Source organism: Sorghum bicolor, chromosome 7, assembly GCF_000003195.3.
Source record: "Sorghum bicolor cultivar BTx623 chromosome 7, Sorghum_bicolor_NCBIv3, whole genome shotgun sequence".
Classification (NCBI taxonomy): domain Eukaryota; kingdom Viridiplantae; phylum Streptophyta; class Magnoliopsida; order Poales; family Poaceae; genus Sorghum; species Sorghum bicolor.
Window position 1 is genome coordinate 63428437 of NC_012876.2, and position 27375 is coordinate 63455811.

A 27375-nucleotide genomic window follows, 5' to 3' on the forward strand; every position below is an offset into this window, starting at 1 on the left:
ACCGGACGCTGAGCAGGTTGGCACCAGACGCGTCCGGTGCACACCGGACTCATGCGCAGAGAGCTCCGCAAACTCGCAGGGTCACCGGACGCAAGCCACCGGACGCACCCTCAGCGTCCGGTGCTCACCGGACCCACGCGCAGAGAGGGTCGCAAAACGCCCGCACACCGGACGCTAACCACCGGACGCTCAAGCCAGCGTCCGGTGCTTATCGTCCGGTGCCTTACCCTAGCTGGGCCAGGCACTGTCTGCACCGGACGCTCAGACGCAGCGTCCGGTGCTCCAGAAACCAGCGTCCGGTGAGTGTTTTCTCAGCGAGAAACACTCCCGCGACTTCTCCAAATTTCCCACCGGCGCAATAGAAAATATGCACTTCATTTTCTCGAAAAGCGCCGAATCCCGCCTCGCAAGCTCGGCGGGAGGGAGAGAGGAACCCATCCCCTCTCTACCCTTGAAACTCGACCTCCTTCTCAAAGTGTGCCAACACCACAACATGTGTACCAACGAGCGTGCACGTGTGTTAGCATTTTCACAATCATTTTCTTTGAAGGAGTTAAGTTAGCTCACTAGGTTCTAAATGCATGCACATGAACAATGACACCTAGTGGCACTTGATAACCGCTTAGCCAAAGAATTCCCCTCTTTATAGTACGGCTATCTATCCTAAATGTGATCACACCCTCTATGGTGTCTTGATCACCAAAACCAAAACCCTAAGCAATACCTTTGCCTTGATCTCCAAAGGGTTTTGTTTTTCTCTTTCTTCTTTTCCAAGTTGAGCACTTGATCATCTTGTGGTCATCACCATCATCACCATGATCATTACTTGCTCCATCACTTGGCATGTACCAACCTCATTAAGTCTACACACACTTAGTATAGAGGTTAGTACTAGGGTTTCATCAATTATCCAAAACCAAACTAGGGCTTTCAGCTGCCCATCAATGGTTGGAGCAAATGGCACCAAATACCTGGGTCAGAGCATTTTTCAGTACCTTTCCAAAATGTGATGTTTTGCTCAATAATAATTGTGAGGTCTTTAACAAGTACATCTTAGAGGCTAGGGAGCTACCCATCCTTAGTATGTTGGAGAGGATAAAAAACCAAATAATGACTAGACACTACAACAAACAGCTGGAGGCAGAAAACTTTGTTGGAACTGTTTGCCCAAAGATAAGGAAAAAAATTGCCAAGAATGCTGAATTTGCCAATATTTGCTATGTCATGCCTTCTGGTCAGGGAATATTCCAAGTGCAGTCCAAGAAAAACACATACATTGTTGATATTGTCAGCAAGCAATGTGAGTGTAGGAGGTGGGATCTGACAGTTATTCCATGTTCCCATGCCATTTCTTGCTTGAGGCATGAGAGGATACCACCAGAGACAATGATCAATGCATGTTACTCTGTTGAAGCTTTTGCAACTGCATATGCCAACAACATCTGGCCATGTAAGGACATGGCTGCCTGGGAGAAGACTGTTGGACCTCCCGTTGCTCCACCGGGTTATGAGAAAAAGGTTGGGAGGCCACCAAAGGCAAGGAAGAAACAAGCATATGAGGTTCAAGGTAGAAATGGACCTAAGCTAACAAAGCATGGCTCCAAAATGCATTGCAGTTGGTGCAAATCATCAGATCACAATGTGAGGACATGTGAATTGAAGAAGGAAGGCATCAGTCCAAGTGAAATCGAAGAAATACCTCCAGTAGTTACTGATGACCATGGTGTATGTACAGTGTTATTATCTGTTACACTACACACTCATCCCTGCAATTGTTAACATTACTATTCTTTATAGGATGACATAGAGGCAGCACGACCTTTTGATTACCCAATGCAAGAAGAGATGACACAGGAAACAATGCTTTCACAGATGCTCTCTCAGGTTCCTGTGACTTCAATTTTCCTCTACTATTTCTATGACCATTAGTATTGTACTAATTTCAATGTACTACAGCCCACTCAATGCAGCAGGCTAAGCCAACAAATGGGACCCTTGCCAGACTCTAGCTTCATTCAGTCCAACCAGCCAACTGGAAGACCAGTAGTTATCACTACTGCAACTAAAGGGGGTAGGGCAAGAGTGAGCAAGAAGAAAGAAACTACTGCAGGCAAGACCAAAGAAGCTGGACAAGGTGGAGGGAACAAGGGAAAGAAGAACGGAGGAGTTCGAGGGAAGAAGACCACAACTGAAAATATTGCATGAAACTGTGGACATGCTGACCTGACTTTTGTGACTGCAATAGGAGAAGCAGTATAGTTGCATTTTGTTGATAGCAACATGGACTAGGGTAGCAGTATAGTTGCTTTTGTGGATAGCAACATCTTTTGTCTAACATAATAGTTGCCAGTTGCGAGTAGCAACATCTTCTGTAATGCATAAACACTAGTATGCATTCCAAAAGTCTAGACATGTTGTATATGATGCCTACACTGAACTACAGCTGTCGAAGTGTGGATCAATGTGTTCTTCTGATATTTTGTCTACACATCACAATGCCTCCCGTTGCAGAGAGTAAGTGGAAGGAGTAAGTGGGAGAAGATAAGATTGTCTGGGGGCCTTCTTGCAAAAAAAGACCTGCCAGCGAGTGTCAGATGTCACTCACGTGCCTCCCCTGCACACGTGGAAAGCCACTTCGGCTCCTTAACAAACGCCTGGGCTGTTTTGGACCTAAATGGGCCGAATTAAGTAGATTAGGGACCCAAGCGTGCGATTTTGTAGTTTGGAGACCTAGACGAAATCAGCCCAATACTTTGAGGACCGGCCGTGTAATTTACTCTTTAAATTTTATAAAACACATACAGAGAGAATATATATGGCTAGCTGACCAATGCAAGCTAGCTTTTTATTTTCTAACGACGATCGCAGAAGCTGGCCGGTGTTCTTGGTATCCTTATATCCTAATTGCTCCAAAATAAAGGTGCGTGCCTACACCCTATTGTATCTACAAAATGATATGATTGACCAACAGTACTTATGAAACTCGTCACTAAACTAAGGATTTGATTTGGGACCTCCTGAACTTCACATTGCTCTCTTTGGTTCAATGCTAAGATGAGTCGTTCTTCGTTCCACTAAAACACCTTTGAATATAGTACTGTAGAGATATCATTGCTATAAATTGGAAGAATAAAGTGAGGAATGAATGATGAGAAATAGCTAGGGGTTAGGCTATACCATACCTAAAATTAGGATAACCTGGAAAATATATGTGGTTGATAGAAGGAAAGGAGAGACGATATAGCTTCTCTCCTGACCATTCAGGGCGTATATATTCCATCTGCTGCTACTGCTAGCTAGCTACCATTGTTGATATGTTCCGTGCATCATTCTTATATATATAATATATACTATTGATGATATGTTGATTCCATTTTTCTTAGTACACGCAGGAGAATCATATTCCTGTATACATGCATGACCTTATTCTTGGTGGGGGCTACCATGCATACATATGCATAAATATATGCATGCATCATACGCAGCGACACTGTGTGTCGATCAACTGCATGCTTTTTATGACACTCATGGATGCCGAATAATGTATAGGTATAGCAGTGGCACACTGCAGCTCGCCGGCCGTGGACACACGGCGACCGGCGCAAAACAACCGTGCATGTGTTGCCGTTGCCGTAGTACGTAGCCCCTGCGGAGCCCTCTCTGCTTGCCGTGGCAGGCGCTGACGGCAAACCCGCCGAGCCGCACCCTCCTCGCTCGTCTCGGCGTCCGGGAGCTGCTAGCTAGCTAGCGCCATGGTAGTACGGCACTTCCACAGGAACGCTGTGAGGACATCAAACGTCGTCGCGCGCTCCCTGCTGAGGCCCGAAGAAGACGAAGCCCTACACTAGCTAGCTCGTCGGCCGGCCGGCAGCGCGATGGTACGGTGCGCGAAAGCTCGGCCGCGCGCGGCGGTTGCGCGCCAGCAGCAGCTCGATGATCTATCGCGTGCCCACACCGGCCGCCGGACGCACCGTCGGCGCCGCCGCGCCCTGCGCGTCAGCTCGATCTTCTACGGCACAGCGGATGCCCTGGCCCTGGCCGTCCGCCATAGCTAGCTAGCGTGGCACATCTGCACCGCCAGGATGAAACCCCACCGCATGCCAGCCGCCGCGTCACCTGCACGCGTACGTGCAAGCCAAGTGATAGGGAAAAAAAAATACGTACGACATGGATGTGCAGACATATGTATGTAGGACAGCAGTACCTGCGCTGGATGTGGACGAGAGGGGAGTCGATCGACGACGACTATGGAGCGGAGGACGTGGCAGCAGCAGGAAAGTGTCACCGTCGTCAACACTCCAATAGCCCAGTCCAGTATATCGACAAGAAGAACCATCAAGCTGTTGACGGCCCAGTTTCAAGGAAGAGAAGTCGAAAATAAACCCAACATGAACGTATTCGGCCCAGACTAAGCGAAGTGAGGCAACAGGCCCTACGTGGCCCAGAATGGGAGTCAGCCCGTGTCGGCTCCTCCTGGTAACGGCTGAGGAGGGGAGAGGAGATGAGCTCGAACTTGGTCATCTCTCTGAACCGTGCCTAGCTAGGGGGCGACGGCGGGCAGCGGCGAGCCTGGCCAATGACGGCGAACCGAGACCTTGATCCACACACTACCTAATATATTTGAGATTCGTAGCATTCCTCCTAGTAGTTTGGTTACAGAAAGTCAAAGAAGAGCGCTCCTCAAGGCATGGCAAAGGGCAGTGCACACCGAGTCTCTGAAGTCCTCGAGGCGGCGGACGTCGGCATCAGCCTCGGCGAACACGCGCCCTCCGAGCTGAGGTGCACTCAACGGCCTAGTTCGTTTCTTCAAGATTGAAGGCCTAGAACAATTTCTAGTTGAATTGGTTCACAAATTTATATAAGGAGTAAAATACACTGGCGGCCCTTTAACTTGTCAGCCTGTGCCACTTTGGTCCATGAATTTGCAAACCCGAAAAAGTGACCCCTGAACTTGTCCGTCTGTGCCACTTTGGTCCATGAACTTGCAAACGCGAAAAAGTGCCCCCTAAACTTGTCGACCTGTGCCACCTTGGTCCATGAACATGCAAATACGAAAATAACACCAGTTGCATGGCACTGTTCTGCCACGTGGTCGCCTCTGGTAGGCCATGCATGGCACCCAGCTGATATCAACACCATAAACAGTGCCACCTCTGAGATGGAAAAGCCGCCTAGCTCGTCTCAAGCATCTGCTTCTTCGCCACCTCTGCCCATGCCCCGTGCTTCGATAGGTACTCCCTCCCTTCCGTTCCAAATTATAAGTCATTTTAAAAATTTTAGAAAATTAAAGTTTTTCAAGTTCGACCAAATTTATATAGTAAAATAATAATATTTTTTACCAACCAAGTATCATTAGATTATTTGTTAGTTATATTTTCATAGTATACCTATTTTATGACATAAATTTTTATATTTCTCTCTATATTTTTTGTCAAACTTGAAAATGTTTTACTCTCCAAGATTCTTGGAATGACTTATAATTTGGAACGGAGAAGTACAAAATAATTCCTTTTCGGTTGCCCTAGAACCCTCAGCAATTTTTTCCATGATGCTGCTGCGTGCTGTTCGTCCCTTGGTGGTTCCCTGCAACCATGCATGGGAGCATTCGTGGCTTTATGTATATGTTGTTGTGTGCCACTTGTATCCGCTTTAAATTTATTATTATTATTATTATTATTATTATTATTATTATTATTATTATTATTACTACTACTACTACTACTACTACTATTATTATTACTACTACTATTATTACTACTACTACTATTATTATTATTATTATTATTATTAGGAAGATAAAGATAGTGTGACTGCACAGAGGATTTGACCTTAGTACAGGGCTAATGTGTGTTGTCAAAGCACACAATTTCGGCTACATCTTTTTCTCCCCTACATCTCGTTTAAATTGCATCTCTCAACCTACGCTACGCCCTGTCGCCGCCGGAAGTCGCCCAAGGCCGTCGTACTCTGGTGCATCGTCAGTCTTGCTTGTAGCACGCAAGAAGTAGCTTCTCGCCAGCGTGGCTGGTCGGCGGCCGTGCGCCGTGTGTGGGGCGAGCAGCTGGCAGTCTTAGGATGGCGATTGGCCTGGATGGCCGACATGGTGGCTTTAATTAGGGTTCAGTTACTCTGGATCTGGATGTGAGCAAGTATTATGGTGGGCTGTAAGCTGGCTAAATGCTGATGTGGAGGAGAGAAGGGAGGAGAGAGAGGAGAAGTAGGCTGTAGACACAAAAACCAAAAAACTTTGTGAGAGATAAGTGGAGAAAGCTGTAAGAAACCTTACAGCCAACAAGTTGCCTGTATTATTAAACTTCCTCTTATAGTCGTTGGATGGAAAATCTGATGGCTAATAGAAACCAAAACTTAAACAAATGATTGAAAAAAAAGATGCTGATGCAACGACTCGAACTTGGCTATTTATGTTATTATTATTACATTACAAAATAAAAGTAACTATCTTTGCATGGACTAACCATACATTCCCTATATATATAGGTTCCAGCTTGATTTGGTACACGTGTTCCATTAGTTAAAGGAACACGCTGAAGCTCTATATACCCATTGCGCTCCACAGCTTTTAAAGAGAGCGTACCATGTACCATGTTGGCTGCTAAGGCTTAGAGCCTATAAATATTAGTATTATATGTGTCTTTGATGGCGCCTCTCCATCTTTGTTGGATGCCCAAGAGTTTTTTCAATGAAGAGCTGCGAATGTGTGATGTTTTGCTAGAGTTTGGGAACATAAAAAAAAAATCTTTGGTCGTGTGGAAGTGGTAGAATAATTTATCATAATGGTGGGGTCGTATTTGTTGTTTGGATTGAATATAAATCTTTATTTTCATGACCGTCTTTTATCTCCGATAGTTGAGGATTATCTTGTATGGGTTTATTTACTCTTTTTTCTCTAATATATAAAATACGTAGCTCTTGATAAAAAAACTTAATAATACAATCAATTTTTTAACCTGGATGTTTTATTTAGAAGAAACCACGGTTCTTTTAACATCAGAACTTTGCACGCCATATTTTATTTTATTTTATTTTAATTCCGGCCTGCATGCTTTGCTACCTCACCAAAGCTATAGCGCCCACGTCACGTGACAAAAAAAAAACACCCACGAGAGCGCTGCTTGTGCCTGAGATATATCGATCGACACATCGTACACAGAGGCCCAACTGTGTATCGGTGTCAGAGGCGTTCACACATAGAGGTAGCTAGGTCGAGATATATATACAGTATATAAGATATAGTTAAGTATGTATAGTCGTACAATGTATAGATATAGATGAACAGTGTAGTCCCTGCGCGTGAATGAGTGGATATATAAGGGCACTCACAATGCAGACTCTATTATAGAGTCTAAAGTTATTTATTACCTCGAATAATGTGGACTTGGAGTCTAAATAAGACTTGGAGTCTTATTTTTTCCACCTCTTTCTTCAATAAATATGCTGCCACATCAGCAAAATACCATAAATAATATGTAATTAAGTGTTTTGGACTCTGTGATAGAGTCTTGCATTGTGAGTGCCAAAGGGGCTCTTCTCTTGGCTTCACAAGCTAGCTACTAGTGCATATTGAAGTTCACGTTGCGCATTGAACTTCATTTCACAAGCTAGTACAGTACTTCTTACTGTAGAAACGCAGCACGCATGGCCACATTCTTGACGACGTCGACCGCCGGATTGAAGTTTACCGTGCGCAGGCAACCGGCAGTCCTGGTGGCGCCGGCGGCGCCAACTCCGCGCGAGCTGAAGCGGCTGTCGGACATAGATGACCAGGAAGGTGTTATGTCTAGTGGGCCGTGGGCCGTAGCTGTGCTGTTCTAGGCCCAATAGCTCTGAGTAGAGTCGGCGCTCCAGGGTGGGCAGTTATAAGCCACCCTGTCGCCTGTAACAAACCATGGAAGAACAGATACTCTGCATCCCCATTCTATGAACTCACCTCCCTCTCGGAATTCAGCCGAGATCCATCTTGTTCTTCCCAAATTCTTGCTACGTTTCCCTCCCAAACTCTATTCAGTTATCTAGGATCGTTACATTTGGTATCTGGAGCCTTGTGATTTGGGGAGAAATTCTTTTTTCTCGAATCGCTGGCGCCGAAGAAGAAGACCAACCCGCCGAAGTATCATCTGGAGATGGCGGCGTCCGTGGAATCCCTGAAGACGACGCTGGACGCCATGGCGCAGCAGTTCAAGGGTTTCCAGGAGATGATGGCAACCTCCCTGGACAAACTGAGTGCGCTGGAGTCATGGCGTACCACGGCGGAGGAGTCCATGGATTCGCTGCTGCGACGATCTACAGAGACGTCAACGCAGATGGCTGAGACGGTGGCTCGCATCACGACCTTGGAGCTCCGACCACCTCCGCCGCCTCCGCCTCCTCCTCCTCCGCTTCCATGGGGTCTACATCCGCCTCCCCCGCCTCCACCACCACCGCGGGCTGGGGGGATCGATCTCAACGTCGCAGCCGCGGCCTCGTGCAGTGCGACGCCGCCGCTAGACGACATGCCCAGGGGGCCCGGCGCGAGCGGAGGTGTGCTCGGCCACCCTCCGCTTCACAACCTTCACGGTACGCCTGTCGGTTTTCATGCTCAAGTTCATGCATCTGAGGATTCAGTTCACCATCCTCCCTTTCCGAAAATAGAGTTTCCCAAATTCGATGGCACTAACCCCCGTTGGTGGCGGGATCAATGCGAGGTTTACTTCGAGGTCTACTCGGTGCCGCCATCGATGCGGACAAGGTTCGCGGCGCTCAATTTCAAGGGGCCCGCGGCGGCGTGGCTGCAGACAATCCAGCGTCGTGGGCGCATCGATGATTGGGATCGTCTGTGCGAACTGGTCATGACCAAGTTCGACAAGGACCAGTACGAGATTCTTCTACGCCAACTTCACACGCTGAAGCAGACGGCATCGGTGACGAACTACCATGCCGAGTTCGAGAAGCTTGTACATGGTGTGCTACTCTACAATTCAGCCATCGACGACACCTTCTTTGTCACACGCTTTGTGGGCGGCCTGCGCGACGACATCAGGTCGGCAATACTTCTCCATAGACCTCGTGATGTCGATTCTGCGAGTGCTCTGGCCCTGATTCAAGAGCAGGAGATTGAAGGGGGGCGTGCCAAATCCTCTTGGCGGGATTTCACCAGAGGAGTGCCCCGTGCAGCGGAGAAGGGCAAGTCAGTGGAACCAGTGAAACAGAACACTCAGAGAGCGGAGACTGATGATAAGTTGGCTGGACTGAAGTCATATAGGCGCCGTAATGGCCTATGCTTCAAATGTGGGGAAAAATGGAGCCCAGCCCATACATGTCCCCCACATATTTCTCTTCATGTGTTGGAAGAGATTTTGGATGCATTGGATATTGTGGACACAGTGGACGATCAGGACAGTGATGAGGAAGTCACACCACAACAGGAGGTGTTGGCAGTGATGCCTGCTCCCAATGCACAGAAAGTTCATCGGCAGACCTTGAAACTGTTGGGGCAGATCGGGAAACATAAGGTGTTGATTTTGGTTGACTCTGGCAGCATTGGGACATTTGTTAGCGAGCAGCTTGTTAAGCAGTTGAAGTTACCAACACTCTCTTGTACAGCCAGCACTTTTCGAGCAGCAGATGGAGGAGTGATGTTGTGTGATCGTTCTGTGTCCCAACTGAAATGGTTTATTCAGGGACATAGTTTTGTCTCTGAGGCTAAGGTGCTGCCACTTAAATGCTATGATTTGATCTTGGGTGAAGATTGGCTAGAAGAATTTAGTCCTATGCTCATTGATTACAAGCTCAAGACAATGCAGATAACTCATCAAGGGAAGCAAATTCAGCTGCAAGGAGTTATTGACAACTCTACTGTTTGCACCCCAGTCAGTGCTCACAAACTCAAAGGTCTTTTGAAGCATGGTGCAGTGTCACACTGTATTCAGATGACAGTACCTTCATCTCAGTCGATAAGCTCTGTTCAAGAAGAGGAGCAGGACTTGTCACAAGAATTTCCACCTCCTGTTACTGCATTGTTAGAACAATTCAATCATTTGTTTGCTGAGCCGAGTGGATTGCCTCCTACAAGGCCTGCTGATCATAGGATTCCATTGATACCTGGAGCCCAGCCAGTCAAAGTAAGACCATACAGGTATTCTCCAGTTCAGAAAACTGAGATTGAGTCTCAACTCAAGAAAATGCTTGCTCAAGGAGTTATTAGGCCCAGTACTAGTTCCTTTGCCTCTCCGGTGCTGTTAGTGCGTAAGAAGGATGGTACTTGGCGTTTTTGCATAGATTATAGACATCTCAATGCGATTACAGTCAAGCACAAGCATCCGATGCCGGTGGTTGATGAGTTGCTAGATGAATTGGCCGGTTCTAAATGGTTCACTAAGTTGGATTTCAGATCTGGTTATCATCAGATTTGTATGGCTGCAGGAGAGGAGTATAAGACAGCCTTTAGAACACATAATGGTCTATTTGAGTTCCTGGTAATGCCTTTTGGTCTCACAAATGCTCCAGCTACATTTCAGAGTTATATGAACATCATCTTTGCTGATTTGTTGAGGAAAGGAGTATTGGTTTTCATGGATGACATCCTTATATACTCCAGGACTTTGGAGGAGCACACTGTTTTGCTGAAACAGGTATTGGAGATTTTGCAGCAACACCAATTCTTTATAAAGAAATCTAAGTGCTCCTTTGCAAAGAACTCAGTGGAATATTTAGGCCATGTCATATCTGAGTCTGGGGTTGCTACTGATAAATCTAAGATCCTAGCAGTATCCTCTTGGCCCACTCCAAAGTCAGTTAAGCAGCTCAGAGGATTCCTTGGGTTAACTGGATATTATAGAAAATTCATAAAGCATTATGGGTTGATAAGTAGACCTCTCACTGACTTGTTGAAGAAGAATGTTCAGTTTCAGTGGACCGCTCTAGCTCAAGATGCATTCCAGACCTTGAAACAAAAACTTATATCAGCTCCAGTCCTGGCTGTACCAGATTTCACACAACCATTTGTCATTGAAACAGATGCAAGTGATATGGGGGTTGGAGCAGTGCTGATGCAGAACCAACATCCTGTGGCATATTTGAGTAAAGCGTTGGGACCAAGGAATCAGGCATTGTCTGTATATGAAAAGGAATGTCTTGCAATTCTCTTGGCCATTGAGAAGTGGAGAACCTATATTCAGCACAAGCCATTTGTCATTAAGACTGACCATCGGAGTCTGCAACACCTTACTGAGCAAAGATTGTCCAATAAATTGCAACACAAAGCAATGATGAAAATGATGGATTTGCAGTATACCATCCAATACAAGAAAGGAGTCAACAATGCAGCAGCTGATGCCCTTTCTAGATGCGAACACAGTCAGGAGGTGCAGGCAATTTCTGAATGTATCCCAGCTTGGATACAGAATCTCAAAGAAGGTTATGATGATGATGATCACGCCAAGAAATTGATGACTGAGTTAACCTTAGCTCCCAATAGTCAATCTGATTATGTGCTGCAGGATGGAGTCATCAGGTTTAAAGGCAGAGTGTGGGTTGGAAATAATAGGACAGCCCAACATCACATTTTGGTGGCTATGCATGATAGTGGATTGGGTGGTCATTCGGGTACCAATGCAACGTATGCAAGAATCAAGCAACTTTTTGCTTGGCCTAATATGAAACAATCTGTCCAGGACTTTGTCAAACAATGTCAGACTTGTCAGCAGGCCAAGACTGAAAGAATCAACAAGCCTGGTCTCTTAGATCCCTTGCCCATACCTGAACAAGCATGGGAAATGATAAGCACGGATTTTGTTGAAGGGCTACCAAATTCAGATAATTTCAATGCATTATTGGTAGTCATCGATAAACTGACAAAGTATGGGCACTTTATACCAATAAAACATCCATTCACTGCATTGCAAGTTGCACAGTTATTCATGAACAATGTCTATAAGTTACATGGGTTGCCCAAGACAATCATATCTGACAGAGACCGGGTGTTCACTAGTGCGGTCTGGCAACAGCTGTTTCGATTGTCAGACACCAAACTGATGATGAGTTCTTCATATCATCCCCAAACCGATGGCCAAACAGAGCGACTCAACCAGTGTGTTGAAGGATTTCTCAGGTGCACAGTCCATTCCTGTCCGCGACAGTGGAGTAAGTGGATTTCAGTCGCAGAGTTTTGGTACAATACATCAGTTCATTCAGCACTAGGCAAGTCGCCATTTGAAGTATTGTATGGTTATACTCCTCGTCAGTTGGGAATTTCAAACCTGCAGCTGTGTACTGTGCCGGATTTGGAACAGTGGTTGACTGATCGGGAATTGCTATCTCAGCTGATCAAGCAGCAGTTGGCCCGAGCTCAGCAGAGGATGAAGTCACAAGCTGACAAGCATCGTACGGAACGGGTATTCAAAGAGGGTGATTCTGTATTCCTCAAGTTGCAACCTTATGTGCAGTCATCAGTGGCAAACAGATCCAATCAAAAACTCTCATTCAGGTACTATGGTCCATACAAAATTCTGCAACGTGTGGGCAAGGTGGCATATAAGTTGGAACTTCCAGCCGACGCTAAGATTCACCCAGTGGTGCATGTGTCTCAACTCAAGCCGCATGTGCCTTCTGAGACACAAGTTAGTGCTGATCTCAACACGGTGGGCTCTGATCCATACTGTATTCCTTGGCCACGGAAGATTTTGGATCGTCGTTCGGTGATGCGTGGAGCAACTGTGGTACCCCAACTATTGATTCAATGGGATCATTTACCACCAGAGATGGCGACGTGGGAGGATGCTCTGGATTTGCCGGCGCAGTTTCAAGACATCAGTGGCTGACGATGACACAGCTTGAGGACAAGCTGTTGGTTAAGGAGGGGCGAGTGTTATGTCTAGTGGGCCGTGGGCCGTAGCTGTGCTGTTCTAGGCCCAATAGCTCTGAGTAGAGTCGGCGCTCCAGGGTGGGCAGTTATAAGCCACCCTGTCGCCTGTAACAAACCATGGAAGAACAGATACTCTGCATCCCCATTCTATGAACTCACCTCCCTCTCGGAATTCAGCCGAGATCCATCTTGTTCTTCCCAAATTCTTGCTACGTTTCCCTCCCAAACTCTATTCAGTTATCTAGGATCGTTACAGAAGGCCTGCGGTTCCGCGTGCCCGTCGTCCAGGTGTACCGGCGGAGCGCCTCCTGTGCCGGCGGCGGCCTGCTGGACCCGGCGGCAGTCATCCGGGACGCCGTCGCCAGGGCGCTCGTGCACTACTACCCATTGGCCGGCCGGCTAAGGGAGCTCGAGGGCCGCAAGCTCGCCGTCGACTGCACCGCGGAGGGCGTGCCGTTCGCCGAGGCTGACGCCGACGACGTCCGCCTTGACGACTTCGGCGACTCCGTGCACCCGCCATTGCCGTGCCTTGAGGAGCTCCTCCTCTTTGACGACGTCGTCCCTGCCACCGCCACCACGTCCTCCTCCATAGCCAACTCCGCTGTCGTCCACATCCAGGTGACGCGGCTGGCATGCGGTGGTTTCGTCCTGGCGGTGCAGATGTCCCACACGGTGGCGGACGCTCTAGGCATGCTGCAGTTCCTGGAAGCGGTAGCAGAGCTGGCGCGGGGCGCGGCGGCGCCGACGGTGCGTCCGGTGTGGGCACGCGACCTGTTGATGGCGCGCAACCCGCCGCGGCCGAGCTTCCCGCACCGCGAGTACGACGACGAGGTGCCGCTGGACGACCCCATCGCGCTGCCGGCCGACCAACTGGTGCAGGGCTTCGTCTTCTTCACGCCCCGGGACGTCGCCGCAATCAAGGCCAGGCTCGCACCGGGCCTCAGGGAGAGGTCGACGACGTTCGACGTCCTCACGGCGTTCCTGTGGAAGTGCCGTACCACGGCGCTGCAGCTCCAGGACGCCGACGAGGAGGTGCGGATCGGGTTAACCGTCAGCGCGTGCCACGGCAAGAGAGGCCGGCTCCGCCTGCCCAGGGGCTACTACGGCAACACGGTGGTTTTGGCAGTCGCCGTCTCCACGGCCGGCGAGCTGCGCGCGAACCCGGTGAGCTACGCCGTGGAGCTGGTGAGCAAGGCCAAAGCGGAGGTGAACGCGGAGTACATCCAGTCGGTGGCTGACCTGATGGTGCTTCGCGGGCGGCCGCGGTTTGGCTTGTACCTGGTGTCCGACCAGACCAAGATAGGGTTTGCCGGCGTCGACTATGGTTGGGGCCAGCCGGTGCATGGAGGGATGGCCGCCATGGCTCTCTCCCCTCTCCCTGGGATGTTCAGCTTCCTCATACCATGCAAGAACGCCGACGGCGAGGACGGTATCGTCATCCCGATATGGTTACCTGGCCACGCCATGGATAGGTTCACGGAGGAGGTGGGCAACCTGATGCGCCCTCCACACAAAATGTCATCGATCTAAAAATCAGCAACGTACGTGTCGGTCCGCTATGCACGCTTGTGGGGTGTATATGTACTACTACTACTACTACTATTATTATATAGGCGAAATAAATGTCCTAAGTTCTTTGACTAGGAGTTGGGTCAAAGATTAAAAGTTTTAATTTGCGTGGGTACATTAATCAAACTCTTGTTTGGATTCTGTGGTTTAAAGTTTGGTTAAACTAAGAGCTAAACTTTAGAAAGCTGCAACGTTCTTTGTCATAGTGATGGTCATATAATTGAGGAAGAATAGTAAACTAGAAAGCTGTAACGTCCTTTGCCATGGTGATGGTCATAATTAAGGAAGAATAGTAACGAGAAAGCTGCAATATCCTTTGTCATAGCGGCTGTCGTAGAGAAAACCACATCTTCCTTTATTGTATGCTACGACTTCCTCGCGTCGTCTCACACACGTAAGTCCACCACGTGTCAAGATGGCCGTGCTACGCAAGAAGCTAAAGCTAGACGACAGTGGCTCGGGGTAGGAAACCGATGGAGAAAAAAAATGAGGCCGAGTGATGATGGTGTGGGTCGGGGAGACTTTTGTATTATATTTTGATGATACATTTTTTATATATGTTTTTTTTGAGTTTGGGATCATAAATATTGTAATAATTATTATAACATCTACCGTACAGCACACGGTATATGAAAAGCACCGCCGATTGCCTCTTGTGTCCTTCTAGTTGTACCGGTTTACTTGTTTAATATTGTTGTTGCCTGAAATTAAACTTCAAGGAATTGCACGGTGGATGAAAAAAGTACTCCTTGCTCGGGATTCATATCTATGTATGAATCTGACTACACGGTTGGGGCCTTGGGGGCAGTTGTTCGCTTGTCTTATCAGCTGTATTTTTTTCTACTAGCCAACAATATTTTTCTCTTATAATAAATCAATTAATAGTAATTTTAGTCATGACTTTTTTAGATAAGTGAACATACTCTTCATTGCGCCGTCATTTTGCTTAAATAGTTTGTGGAACAGTAACAGCATAGAAAAAGTGGGAATGAGCATGAACAATCTATAAACAGCGCGTGGAAAGTTACAAATAAATAGTGTTAAGGTTGGGCGCACTTCATTGCGCCAGCATGAACAGTAACATGCATAGAAAAGTGGGAGTGAGCATGACCAATCTATAAACAGTGTGTGGACAGTATTAAGGCCTTTTTAGTTCACTCTAAAAAATAAAAAAAATCAAGATTTCTTGTCACATGCACAAAGCATTAAATATAGACAAAAATAAAAACTAATTGTACAGTTGCCTGTAAATCATGAGATGAATCTTTTGAATCTGGTTAGTCTATGATTGAATAATAATTGTCAAATAAAAACAAAAGTGTTACAATACCGAAAACCAAAATTTTTTAAACTAAAGAAGACCTAAATAGTGGACAATAGAGGGCCCACATGAACAGTGCCTGAACAGAAAAAATGCAGAGTAAGGCTGATGACTTCAAAATTCTAAAAGTTTATAAGATTTCATGTCACATTAAATTTTTGGACGTATACATGAAACATTAAATATAGATAAAAGATAACTAATTTACAATTTACCTGTAATTTGCGACACGAATCTTTTAACGCTAGTTAATCCATAATTGAACAATAATTATCAATACAAACAAAAGTGTTATAGTAGCTAAATTCAAAAAGTTTTTGAATGTAAACAAAGCTTTAGTACTCCTAGCTGAGATTCATATTCTTGCACGAATCGGACTAGCCCGGTTGGGCGCGCGGCCCTGTTCGGCTGGAGAAAATGGCTGATGCTGATTGATTTGTTTTGAAAGAAAATCATTATTATTTCACTAAAACGGCTGCTAAGTTCACTGGACCGGTATTCTTGCTTGAAATACTTTGTGGAACAGTGACAGCATAGGAGAAGTGGGAGTGGGCACGAACAGTCTATAAACAGTGTTTGGACAGTTACTAAATAGTGCTAAACAGTTTATAGGACAGCAAATTAAAGAAGACCCACGTAAACAGTGCATGAAACAGTAGCAAATGCTCTCACAAGGTTCCATTTTATTTGCGGTTGAAGAAGTAAACCTATTCGCTGGCCTGTTATTTAATTTATTATAAGAGAAAAATACTACTAGTTGGAAGAAAAAATAAGTCTAATAAGATGAGCTACTCGTGTTATTGCAGGGTGGCTGACGAGCTGACGAGTTATACAAGTCCGTGCATATCTGTGCCAAGCCAGTGCAGAGCACACGGGATTATTTATTTTGGATTCTTTTCTATTCAATATTTTAACAATAATTGTTCCTATTTTTTCAGATCTATCCCTTTGTCCTGCCAGTGCCGCCGATGCGATAAAATAACGATGCCACACTAAATAGTAAATACATTGGTCGACGATATCTGCCACGTTAGATAGTGTTTTTAACGTGAAAAACCTTATCAGCTCTTGTTAGCATGACAGTAAAACCTTATCACGCCACTTTCGTTGACGTGATAATATTGTTTTATCATGTTACCGCGACTTTGACAAGATTAGACCTTAGAAAAATTATAACTTTTTGATACGACTTTGAATGAAGATGAACTTTATATGAAAATTATAGATATCGACGCGGGATACAACTTTCTAATTTTGATTTTTCTTATTTAAGAATATTAAGATACTCAAAAAAATAATATAAGATTTTAGGAGCATAATAATCGAGTACTAGAGCTTGTCGCATTAAAAAATAAAATCTTTTGTATATAGTGTCAATGAAGATACTTTTACGTTAAAGTTGTAGCTCTCAGTGAGATATATAGCTCTATGTTTTTGAGTTTTTATATTTGCGGCCGTTAAGATGCTCGAAAAAAATAATATACAACTTCAGAAGCACATGTCACATTAAATAATAATATCGTTTTGTATGGTGTTAGATAAAGGTATTTTTTATATCAAAGTTGTACTTTTTAATGAGATTTACAACTTTAATTTAAAAAAGGTGTTTTTATGCAACATCAAATAAGAAATATATGATTTTTTTTAAAAAAAGTAGCTTTGGTACACGATTAATATACCCCTAAATTTTGTATGATTTCTTTGGTGCCTTAACTATCTCAAATGAAAGACCTCAAAACTAAAAGGTTGTTGATCTTATAGTTAGCTACAAATTTAATATAAAAAGTCCAGATTACTTGTACTCCTGGCCCTCGAGCTGGGAAAGCTCACACACACAGAGCTCCCCGCACGAGCAGCAGTAGAATACACATGCCCCACTGGCTATCCAAATGCAGACGACCAGACTGGTATGCTACATCCGAAGGAATATCTACATGCATAGCATTAGCATAGCTCGGCAACATGCAATATATTTTCTCTCGATATTTATTTGCTCATCGTGCCCACTTAACCATGGATACGCCACACTGAAACCATAACAACCAAAAAAATGAAAACAAAAGGGAAAGGGAAAAAAAGAAAAAAAAACCACGGTTTCAGTCACAGATACAAAACACGTTCTCACTACTTTGCCAGCGACACAACAGCACTTGAGAGTTAAACACAACTACTCATTCAACCGAACCATCACTGCCACCACCAACAACCAAATTAGGTACAAGACTAATAATCATTCGAAAATGACGGCCTAGGCTCCTCGCCTGTTTTCTGCTGCACTACTACAACAGGGGGCTTAAATTCTTCTGTTTCTGCAGAATCTGCGCAACAACAGGAGAGGGGTGGGACTCTATTTGTTCATCGGTGGGTAGCAACCCCCAAGGGTGTTTAATTATCATTACCATTACAGATCCTGCACAAGAAAGCAGGACCTCACAGGACATATAGCCACACCCTACCGCCTCAGCACTGGCTTGTAAAGCACGACTGTCACAAACTTGGCCTTGAACCGGTGCGTGATCCCCAGAGCAACCACGGATCTTGTGTTCTCTTTCTCGATGTAAAGGTGGTTCAGAACCACGGTCTGAGGTTGAGGCAGCGGGCTCGATTCGTCTTGGCTTGGTGGGAAGCTCAGCAGCGTATGCTGAAGATGAGGTGGCACCAGTGGGGGCTCCCGGCCTTCATCTTCATTTCCAGGAATAGGGTTGTTGTAGCTAGAATCAGGTGAAGGTGGGACTTCAAATCCAACAACGTGGACCCCTTCCTGAATCATGGTTAGCCATCATAAAGTCAGCCATGAAAACTTATGCAAGGTTATAATTCTGAGAGATGATTCTTACATGGTCATCCATGCCTTGTTGGTCCATATTCCAATAGCCTGATGCCTGTCCTGGAGAGATAATACGACATGTTCATGTTAGTAAAGAATTTAAAGAAAAAAAAATCTGGACAACGGACATTGCGAAAAAAAAGAAAGAAACAAATGGACATTGCAAACTAAATTTCAAAAGCTAACTTAACATCAAACAAAATAACTATAAATGGTGCATAGTATTAGTCATCCACCCAAAATGCATGGTGTATTCATACCATTCACAGGGGAGGAGGGGGGCGGCAAACAAGGAATGAGATGAATTATTGATTGATTAGAACTGAAATCTCTACATACTAAAAGGACAAAACAGGAATAGCCAACACCGACTTCAGCGTGCCTCTCCGATTCTCCACCCGCCCCTCCTCCCCATGCCACCATGGTGCCACTCCACGCCCCAAAGCCCCCACCCTCTCCAGCGCCCAGCCCAGACCCCCACTGCCTTCCCACTGATCCCGACATGCCCCATCCTCCATGTGCTTGCACAGCCACTGTCCAGCAAATTTGCGCGACTGCCGGGGGCGGCGCAAGCAGAAGAGTGCGGCCAGCCCTGACAGGATGGCACAAGCGACAAGACAGCCAGCCCTGTAGCTTGCTAGGATGAGCTTTGCTAACTGTTTTTGCATCCACTCGTTTTCTAGCAGCACTTGCAAAGCAGCACCAAGATTTGTCCTTCCATCAAGAAAGGTTGGAAAAACTTCTATTCTATCATCTCCCACTCCAAGTCTCCAACCTTAGATGCGGCAATTAGTAGACCACGGCCCATCAAACTTAGGCCCATTTCGCTGGAATATATAAGCAACCACCAGCAGGCTAACCCTAACACCACATCCCACAGGTCTGCCCCTTGCTCAGCCAACTCAGCCGCCGTCCTTCCTCCTATCCATCTCCCAATCTCCCTGCTGCACAGCGACGAGTGCAACCTCCGCATTCCCCGCACTCTGGATCTCCAGCCACCTCGCCATAGCTCTGCAGCACGCACGAGAGTGACCCACCGCACTCTCTACGTGTGAGCGTGTCCCAAGCTCCCATCGATGAAGGCCTGCTTCCTCATCTCCGCAAGCGGCAAAGTCCCTGCATCCATAGGCCCGCCGCCGCCCACACACGTCTGCACCCGTCATCCAACTCTGCCTGAAGCTCCTCCCCCAGTGCTGCCGACGAGCTGCCCCCCTCCCCCCCCCCCCCCCCCGGCCAGGCGGGACCCCCTCGCCTTGCGCTTAGTCGCGCCTAGGCGGCCGCTTAGCGTTGCCTTTTTGAACATTGATGGTAGAAGATTACAACGACTTCGTTCAAAATTCTAATATATCTTACAAGGTTTGGCCATCTTTGAATTATAGTTAAATGACCAGTGCGAGAGATAAACCACAAATAGTTACTAATTTTGTCCTTTATCAGACCAACTATTTCTAAGCTTATGTGTTATTGACTGTTTTTGCAGGGACTACTCATTACTAGGTGCAGTAGTGAAAGTGTGCCCTGTAAGGTCGTGTAGCTGATCAATGATTCCAATCATGCATGCAAACTTGGGAGAATACAAACAAGCAGAACTCATTTCTACTGAAGAAAGGGCATCTCATGGCATCGGATTGATCACCAAACATTTCATCAGAGATCCACCATTCCAGGTACCCCAATACCCTACACTACTGATTCATCACTATGTAGTTAGAATTGGAAATAATCCAAAAAAAAGGCATTTACAGCTGTGCACTGCAGATATCTTAATTGCTTAGTACAAAGGAGGCTATACAAAACTACTAGCTGTGTTATAGCATTGGCAATGCAAGGATTCTATTTGGTTGCACATTCAGACTAACTGCACTGTACTCTGCGATAATGAAAAATTCAGAGCAGATTAATTGCTTGAGACTGCAAGTTGCTACTCGTCACACGAGGCTAGCAGTAGCAGTATCTGGCTTTCATGAACTGGAATACTTGATGGCCTGCCATTCAATGCTGGCACACTATCTTTGTTTGTTTGCCAGCATTTAGCTTCTTCTTTGCATGCAACATGTAGTGACTATTATATATAATAATTATCTGTATTTGGCATTCCAAACTGTAGTAGATCCTAATGTCTAACGGCCTTCATTGACAGCTGAAAAAGACATGTTGTAATGAATTCCCATGCAAGTTGGATTGATGGGATCAAGTTTGTTTCATCTTATATATATGTTTTGATTAATATCTCATTTCACTTATATCAGTGATGCAAATTAATAGATCATGTGTCAACAGTGTTTTGAAAACCTTTCTTATGACAGCAACAAATTGGATTAACATTGTTTTGTCATCCATAGCAATGCACGGGCATTAGCTAGTACCATAAAAGAAACAGCACTAAGCTTTGTGATGAAGATAAAACTATGAATAAATAGCGACTTCTAGATGGCAGACTCCAGATTTTATGAAATGCCAGGCAAAATTGATTCAGATCCTTTGCTGTTCCCATACAGATCAAGTACAATCGAATGATGTTTCATCAGGAATCATTTTTTGACTTAGCACTACAACTAAATGGAATGATCATACAACTAAAAGATTTAAAGCCACTAATTGAATCCAAATGGTATTCGCATAGATCAATTTTAGCCTAAAGTACTTGGGAAAAGGAGGTCATATACTAGAAAAAATATTTCAGGCAAGGTATCACAGCCCTGTATATGACACTCCCTCTCCACCTATATTGCAGTTGAGTACATGAATCATCCTTTTAAGAGCCTGCTTGGCAATTTAGGAAAATTATCTTCATAGGAATATTAGTGACTAGGAAATTATGTGCACATAGGTCTAGGATCTGGATGATTGTTTGGCAAACATGATCAGTATCCTAAAAGCAGCCACGGACTTCCCCTTTGCAACCGCAGCGGCTCCTTCGCTGGAGCTTCACCGCGGGGGCGGATCCAGTAAAGGGACATGGGTGTGCACATGTACGCCCAATAATTTTTGCAAAAAACTTCGAAGTTAGGAGACTTGCCAATCAAATAGCTAGATAGCTTTAGGTTAGGGTTTCAGTGCTCAGCTTCGTACAGCATGAAGGGAAGGGAAGGGAAGAGAAGGGGTGCGAGTACCTGGTGGGTGCTCTTCGCCGGCGAAGAGACCAACGAAAGCCTCAGCGCCTAGCTTAGGGCGGCGGCGGCGGTGGCGGCGGCCGACCAGTCGTCTGAGAGCGAGAGGGGGGCGAGAGAGACAGACAAGACAACGCACGAGGAGCCGAGGAGGGGATGCACAAGCGGACGGAAGGAAGGGGAACGCAGGTTAGGATGCATCGACGGCGTCAGAAAGATCGCACCCGCACGGGCCTTCGTCTGGGCCGTTTTTTTTTTTTGCACAATTTCTTTGGAAATTTTTATTTTTCTTTCTCTCCCTTTCAATTTTTTTATTTTTGTTCATTTCATATTTATTATTTCGCAGGACACTATCAATGGCCAGTATTTGTTGCGTTCTAAATTATATGTTGCTTCGATTTTTTTTAATACGTTAATTTTGCTATGTATCTATATATAATAATATATGTCTAGATATATAGCAAAATCAATAAAAAATAGTCAAATGACTTGTAATTTGGAATGGAGAAAGTAAGACATTTGTTTTAAATAAATGGAATAGTAATGATATTTATGAGTATATTTGTAAATATAATTAAATGGAACTTTTATATTTTATTAAGGTTGAATATTTTAATATTGAATATTGAAGGAAGCCATTTTCACAAGAACATATAGCAATTCACAAACCAAAGAAGCTATAACAAAAATTTTCTAAAAGAAAAACATTTTTGTTTTTGTGACAATTTCTCAAATAAATATTAAATATTTTTTGTGCAAAACATGGAACAATAGTTCTCGTGAACAAGGAACATTGCTATTCACAATTAAAAAAACGATATGGACTCATAAAATTGTTTTCCATTCTCCAACAAGAACTAATAAAGAGTACTGAGACTTTGATATCTTGTGCTATGTAAGTTGATGCTAAAATTCCCGTGCGTGACTTGCTTCATTTTTATTCCTTACATCTTACTCCCTCCATCTCAAATTGTAAGTCATTCCAAAAATCTTAAAGAGTCAAACTTTTCTAAATTTGACCAAATTTATATTATAAAATAATTATTATTATGGTACTAACTAAGTATCATTAGATTCTTTTTTAATTATATTTTTATAGTATACTCACTTTACGTTATAAATCTTAGTATTTTTCTTTATAATTTTGGTCAAACGTGAAAATACTTTGACTTTGCAAGATTGTTGGAATGACTTACAATTTGGGATGGAGGGAGTACTTTTGTTCTATTATTTCATTTGTTAATGATTATATACTACACCATTGTTGTTCAATCTATTTTGGTAATGAATAAACATCTCTCAATCGTATAACATATAGTAACTTTTTTTTATGCAGGGTGCAAAGTAGCTCAATACATTCCCATTCTCCCAGTCTCGGGTGACTGCTAAAATTCACCGGTTGAAATGTAGGACTAGGAATCTAGGATGTCAACGATAATAACAAGTCAGCAATTGTGGATTCTATTGGAGGTGTTGCAGCGATAGAGGCTATACATGGAGGCGCGACTGCAACAATGCATTCATGTGTGGTGATTGTTCTAGTGCCATGACTAGTGAGATGATAGTCTATGTGTGGTGGTGAACTAGTGATGACGGGTCTGGTCACGGGAGGCAGACCGCAGAGGTCCATGTGGTGGTGAAAGGTTGACAGTTTTGGCCGGATCATGCGTTCAATATGTTTCAAATTCAATTACACATTATAAAGACCGACTTTTGACGGAGTGAAGCGGAGGCAGAAGTGGCCCATTGGTGTCGCCCTCGTCGTCACTCGGTGGGTGCGGAGGTCTGGTCCCCCGCGGTACGGTACATATAACCAAATTAGGGTTCCACCTCATACATGATCTTGTAAGCCGCCGTACGGCATTGTAACCCAACTCTTAATAATAGTGAGGAGTGTTTGCTGGCTGGCGCCCGTGGTTTTTTTCCCTTCGCATTGGAGGGGTTTTCCACGTTAAATCTTGTGTCTTCGCTGTGTTTTGATCTTGTGTTCTTCGTCGTTTATCCGCCATCATTCTCAACATCATGTGCGTCCTGCTGCTCATAGAGGTGAAGGGCCCAATTTTTTATCTTCTTCTGCCCTGCTGCTTGTGCATCCATTGTTTTTCATACTTGAGGCTACCGGCTATAGTCTGGGTTGCGGAGGTTTGAGGTTCTACATGAGCTTATTATATACTAGGTAGTTGCATGACTGTTAGGACTTTTGACAACTTCATTGCTTCTCTTCTTGCTGCACTATTTAATCCACACACATTTTAGTTCACCTTCCAAACCAGGATCTTGGAGTTGTTGCTATCCATCCTAGCATATCCACCGGGGAGAGTCGGCCATATAGGTCCACCATCAGGTCCCAACCTACATTTGGTCCACCTTTCCTAAAAACTCATCACGAACACTAGCATTACTAAATCCATTGGTAGAAGATCAGCCGGTGCTGGCTCTAGACTACAATTAACTAATGGATCACACACACAACAACACTGATTTTACATCTAAGTTTTATGGAACCTCCATCTCAATTGCCTATGTCCCATGCATCATAGTTGCAAGTGCTTTGGCTAGCTTCTTGTTGCTTAGGCACGTGGCAGCCATGATCGCCTTGACGACCTACTTTAGTAGATCATCAGCATACATATCCACATAGGTGGTGACAACTGCATCCAGCACGGTGATTGGTTGTTGATGAAGTCAAGTTCACACATCAACTTCCTCTAGGTGCGTTCAACCACCAGCACTGTTTGATGGGCGCACCGCGAGGCACAAGCTCGAGCATGTAGCGGCCATAATATTCCTCACCCTTCCAATATGATGTGGTTGCTGCTGACCCATGTTGGTGGAGAGGTCGAGTGTGTGAGTAGTGGTTCAGGGACACTCCTAAAGATAGCACTGTATAAACTGTGGTCGTTGTCCACTTGGTCTACTAAGAGATTATGACCCACCGTGGTGTTGTCCTCACTAGTAGGGTCAGTGTCTGGTGTATTGTATTAGTCACATGCACTATCACAGTGTTGACTTCTCCATACGGGTGATATGGTAGGAGGTGTTGTCGACCTAGCCATCATGAGAGGACTTGTCTGTGTTGCCTACTAGGCCCTAGGCCATGAAGCATCTTCTGGTGGGTCATCGGGCCCTAGTGGTCCCATGCTCATCTAGCTGAGCTCTAGGTCCAACGTGCACCTTCTGATGGGCTATTGTGGGCAAAGCCTGGGGATTCTAGGTTGCAGTCCACAACACCAAGACAGACTCATACACCAAGGAGCAGGACACCTTCTTGCTACCGTCCAACGAGAAGCGATGATGAGCTACGGTGTCTATCTAGAGGCAGGCAAAAATTTCAACCGCCTCGGTTAATGCTAGGCATTAACCGAGGCGGTCATTTATTATTAACCGAGGTGGTTATATAAACCGCCTCGCAAAATTGATTAACCGAGGCGGGCACCCTTAAAATGCCCACCACGGTTAATACATATTAATCGAGGCGGCCATCTTAACGTAACTGCCTCGGTAAATCATTAACCGAGGCGAGCATTATAACTCCACCCACCTCAGTAAATCGTGCCCAACCCGCTAGCCCAAGAGGCCCATTTCGAGGTCACATATATATATACTAGACCTAGGGTTTTAGCTTCACTTCCTCACTCCTCCTCAGCCGCACCGCACTCTCTTCTCTCCTAGACACCCGACGCCCTTCTCTTCCCCTCCTCGCAAAACACGACCACCCCCTCCCCTCCCCTTCCCCTCCTCGCAAAACCCGACCGCCCCTCCCCTCCCTCCCCTCCCCTTCCCTCCGATGCCCCCTCCTCCCCTTCGTATCCGGTGGCAGAGGCCCTCCCCAACTTCAAAGCGGGGCAGAGGTGGTGGCTCTCGGCGGTGCTCCCTCCATCTTCCTCGCCGCGCTCCCTCCCACCCTCTACCTCAATGAGCACGGGCCGCATGGATCTAGGGCATATGGGGCACTTCGCGTATGGTGGATCCAGGGCAGCGCGCATGCGGCCTTGCTCGACCAGATCCAGGTGCGACGGCGCGTCCCTCCCTCTCCTCTAGTGGTGGGCCCGCAGCAACCTCCACCACCTCCGGCGTCCTTCACCACCTCGTGGCCTTCTGGCGCAAGATCTAGGCGGTGGCGCCCCTTGGTGATGGATCCACACGGGAGGAGCTCTCTATCGATGGCGGCGGTTCCTGCGACGACGATCAAGCCGGTGCCGGATCCGAGCGAGAGGAGCTCTCCGTCGACCCTCACTGCGGTCAGCACGACCGCAACGGCGGTGGTGGCGTCGCGCAGGCGACAATGGCTGGGTCCAGCGTGGAGCACGGCCTAGATCCACGCCCGATAAGGGCTGGGTCTGGGCTTTTTTGTTTTTTATTAACCGTGGCAGGCATGGAACTGCCTCGGTTAATGGTCACATTAACCATGACCTTACCTCCGAGGCAGTTGCAAAAACCGCCTCGGATAATCTTTTTTGATCGCCACGTAAAAACAATTGTGTAGTAGTGGGGATTTCTAGATCATAGGATCATCATCCCAAAAGCAGTTGCCTCCTATTATGATCAACGTCCTACATAGGTGAGCTATAGGATCTAGACTCACAAGGAGAGAGTGCTACTGGACAGGAAAAGTGTTCCAAGCATGCTCATGGGCAACCAGTGAGATCAATGGCATTACCAGTCACCAGTGACATGCTAAAGGTAGTCCCAGGCATGCACAAACCTCAAAAGGCGAGCGACTCTAGGAACACTCATGATCCATTAGCTCCGTGTCTGCCCCTTGCTTGGCCATAGGCCAAAAGAGAGTCACGTGGACACCTAGACGACGCGGTCTAGGTAGAGTTGCCGGATATCCATACCTTAGCAGACTTGGGAGCATGTGGCAATGCTCCCAGTCCTCTGAGGCATGGGAGATGTAGTACTTTCCATATGCGTGCCTTATAGGCGAGTAACTTTGGATGTGGCCATGGTCCATGCATGGCCTGGTCGCTCTGACCATCGAGGAGCGCCCAACAGTAGGAAGGTGGGGGAGCTAGTGGGGCACTACATCTAGTAGGGGTGCCTGCTGACCCAGTACAGCTTGCTCGTTGAGGACACCAGGCACCCAGTTGAAGGGGACGTATGTTGGCACCACATTGTCATACTCCAAGGATGTCCACGAGCTTGACCCATCAGGAGAGCGTGGCCTCCAGTCCTCATAGCTAGGCGTATGGATGAGGATGACCTTATCGCTAGCTCGCCTAGTTAGTGGCATGGATGGGATGCATGTCAGAGTGGGAGACCGTTAGCCTGCATAGACCTCGCCCTGGCCATGAACAAATGGTAACTCTAGGCACTTTGAGAGCTCATCTAGGTCCTCCATCCATACTCAGCAGGTGATGAAATTAGTAGAGTCTTGCGTCAAGGTGAAAGTCCTAGTTTGGTTTTGGCTAATTGAGACAACCTAGTGGATAAACCATCTACTCTAAGTGATTTGATGGAGATAGGTTGGTTCACATCCAAGGTAGAGTAAGATGACACTCAAGGTGATGGAGATGGGCACATGATGTTGGTCAAGTGCTCCAACTTAGAAAAGAGGAGGAAAGATAAACCCACCATGGAGGCAAGGCAAAGGTATAAGCTAGGATTTTCTTCTACTGGTTGAAACACATAGAGTGCATGATCGAGGTTTAGGATAGATAGTCATACTATGAAGAGAGAAAAAACT

The 27375-nt window shown here is 45.9% G+C and overlaps 2 protein-coding genes across 2 annotated transcripts; one reads left to right on the plus strand and one right to left on the minus strand.

The window, feature by feature from the left end:
• On the plus strand, nucleotides 7495-15029 carry LOC8064001 (benzyl alcohol O-benzoyltransferase). The gene is made up of 2 exons (XM_021464571.1): nucleotides 7495-7789; nucleotides 13119-15029. Exons 1-2 carry the CDS (start codon nucleotides 7657-7659, stop codon nucleotides 14387-14389), a joined length of 1404 nt encoding a protein of 467 aa, XP_021320246.1. The 5' UTR covers nucleotides 7495-7656; the 3' UTR covers nucleotides 14390-15029.
• Nucleotides 17713-21869, minus strand: LOC8064002 (SNF1-related protein kinase regulatory subunit beta-3). The gene is made up of 3 exons (XM_002445820.2): nucleotides 21690-21869; nucleotides 18587-18636; nucleotides 17713-18510 (listed from the first exon to the last, which is right to left on the minus strand). The coding sequence occupies exons 2-3, from the start codon at nucleotides 18611-18613 to the stop codon at nucleotides 18202-18204; spliced, it is 336 nt and encodes a 111-aa protein (XP_002445865.1). The 5' UTR covers nucleotides 18614-18636; nucleotides 21690-21869; the 3' UTR covers nucleotides 17713-18201.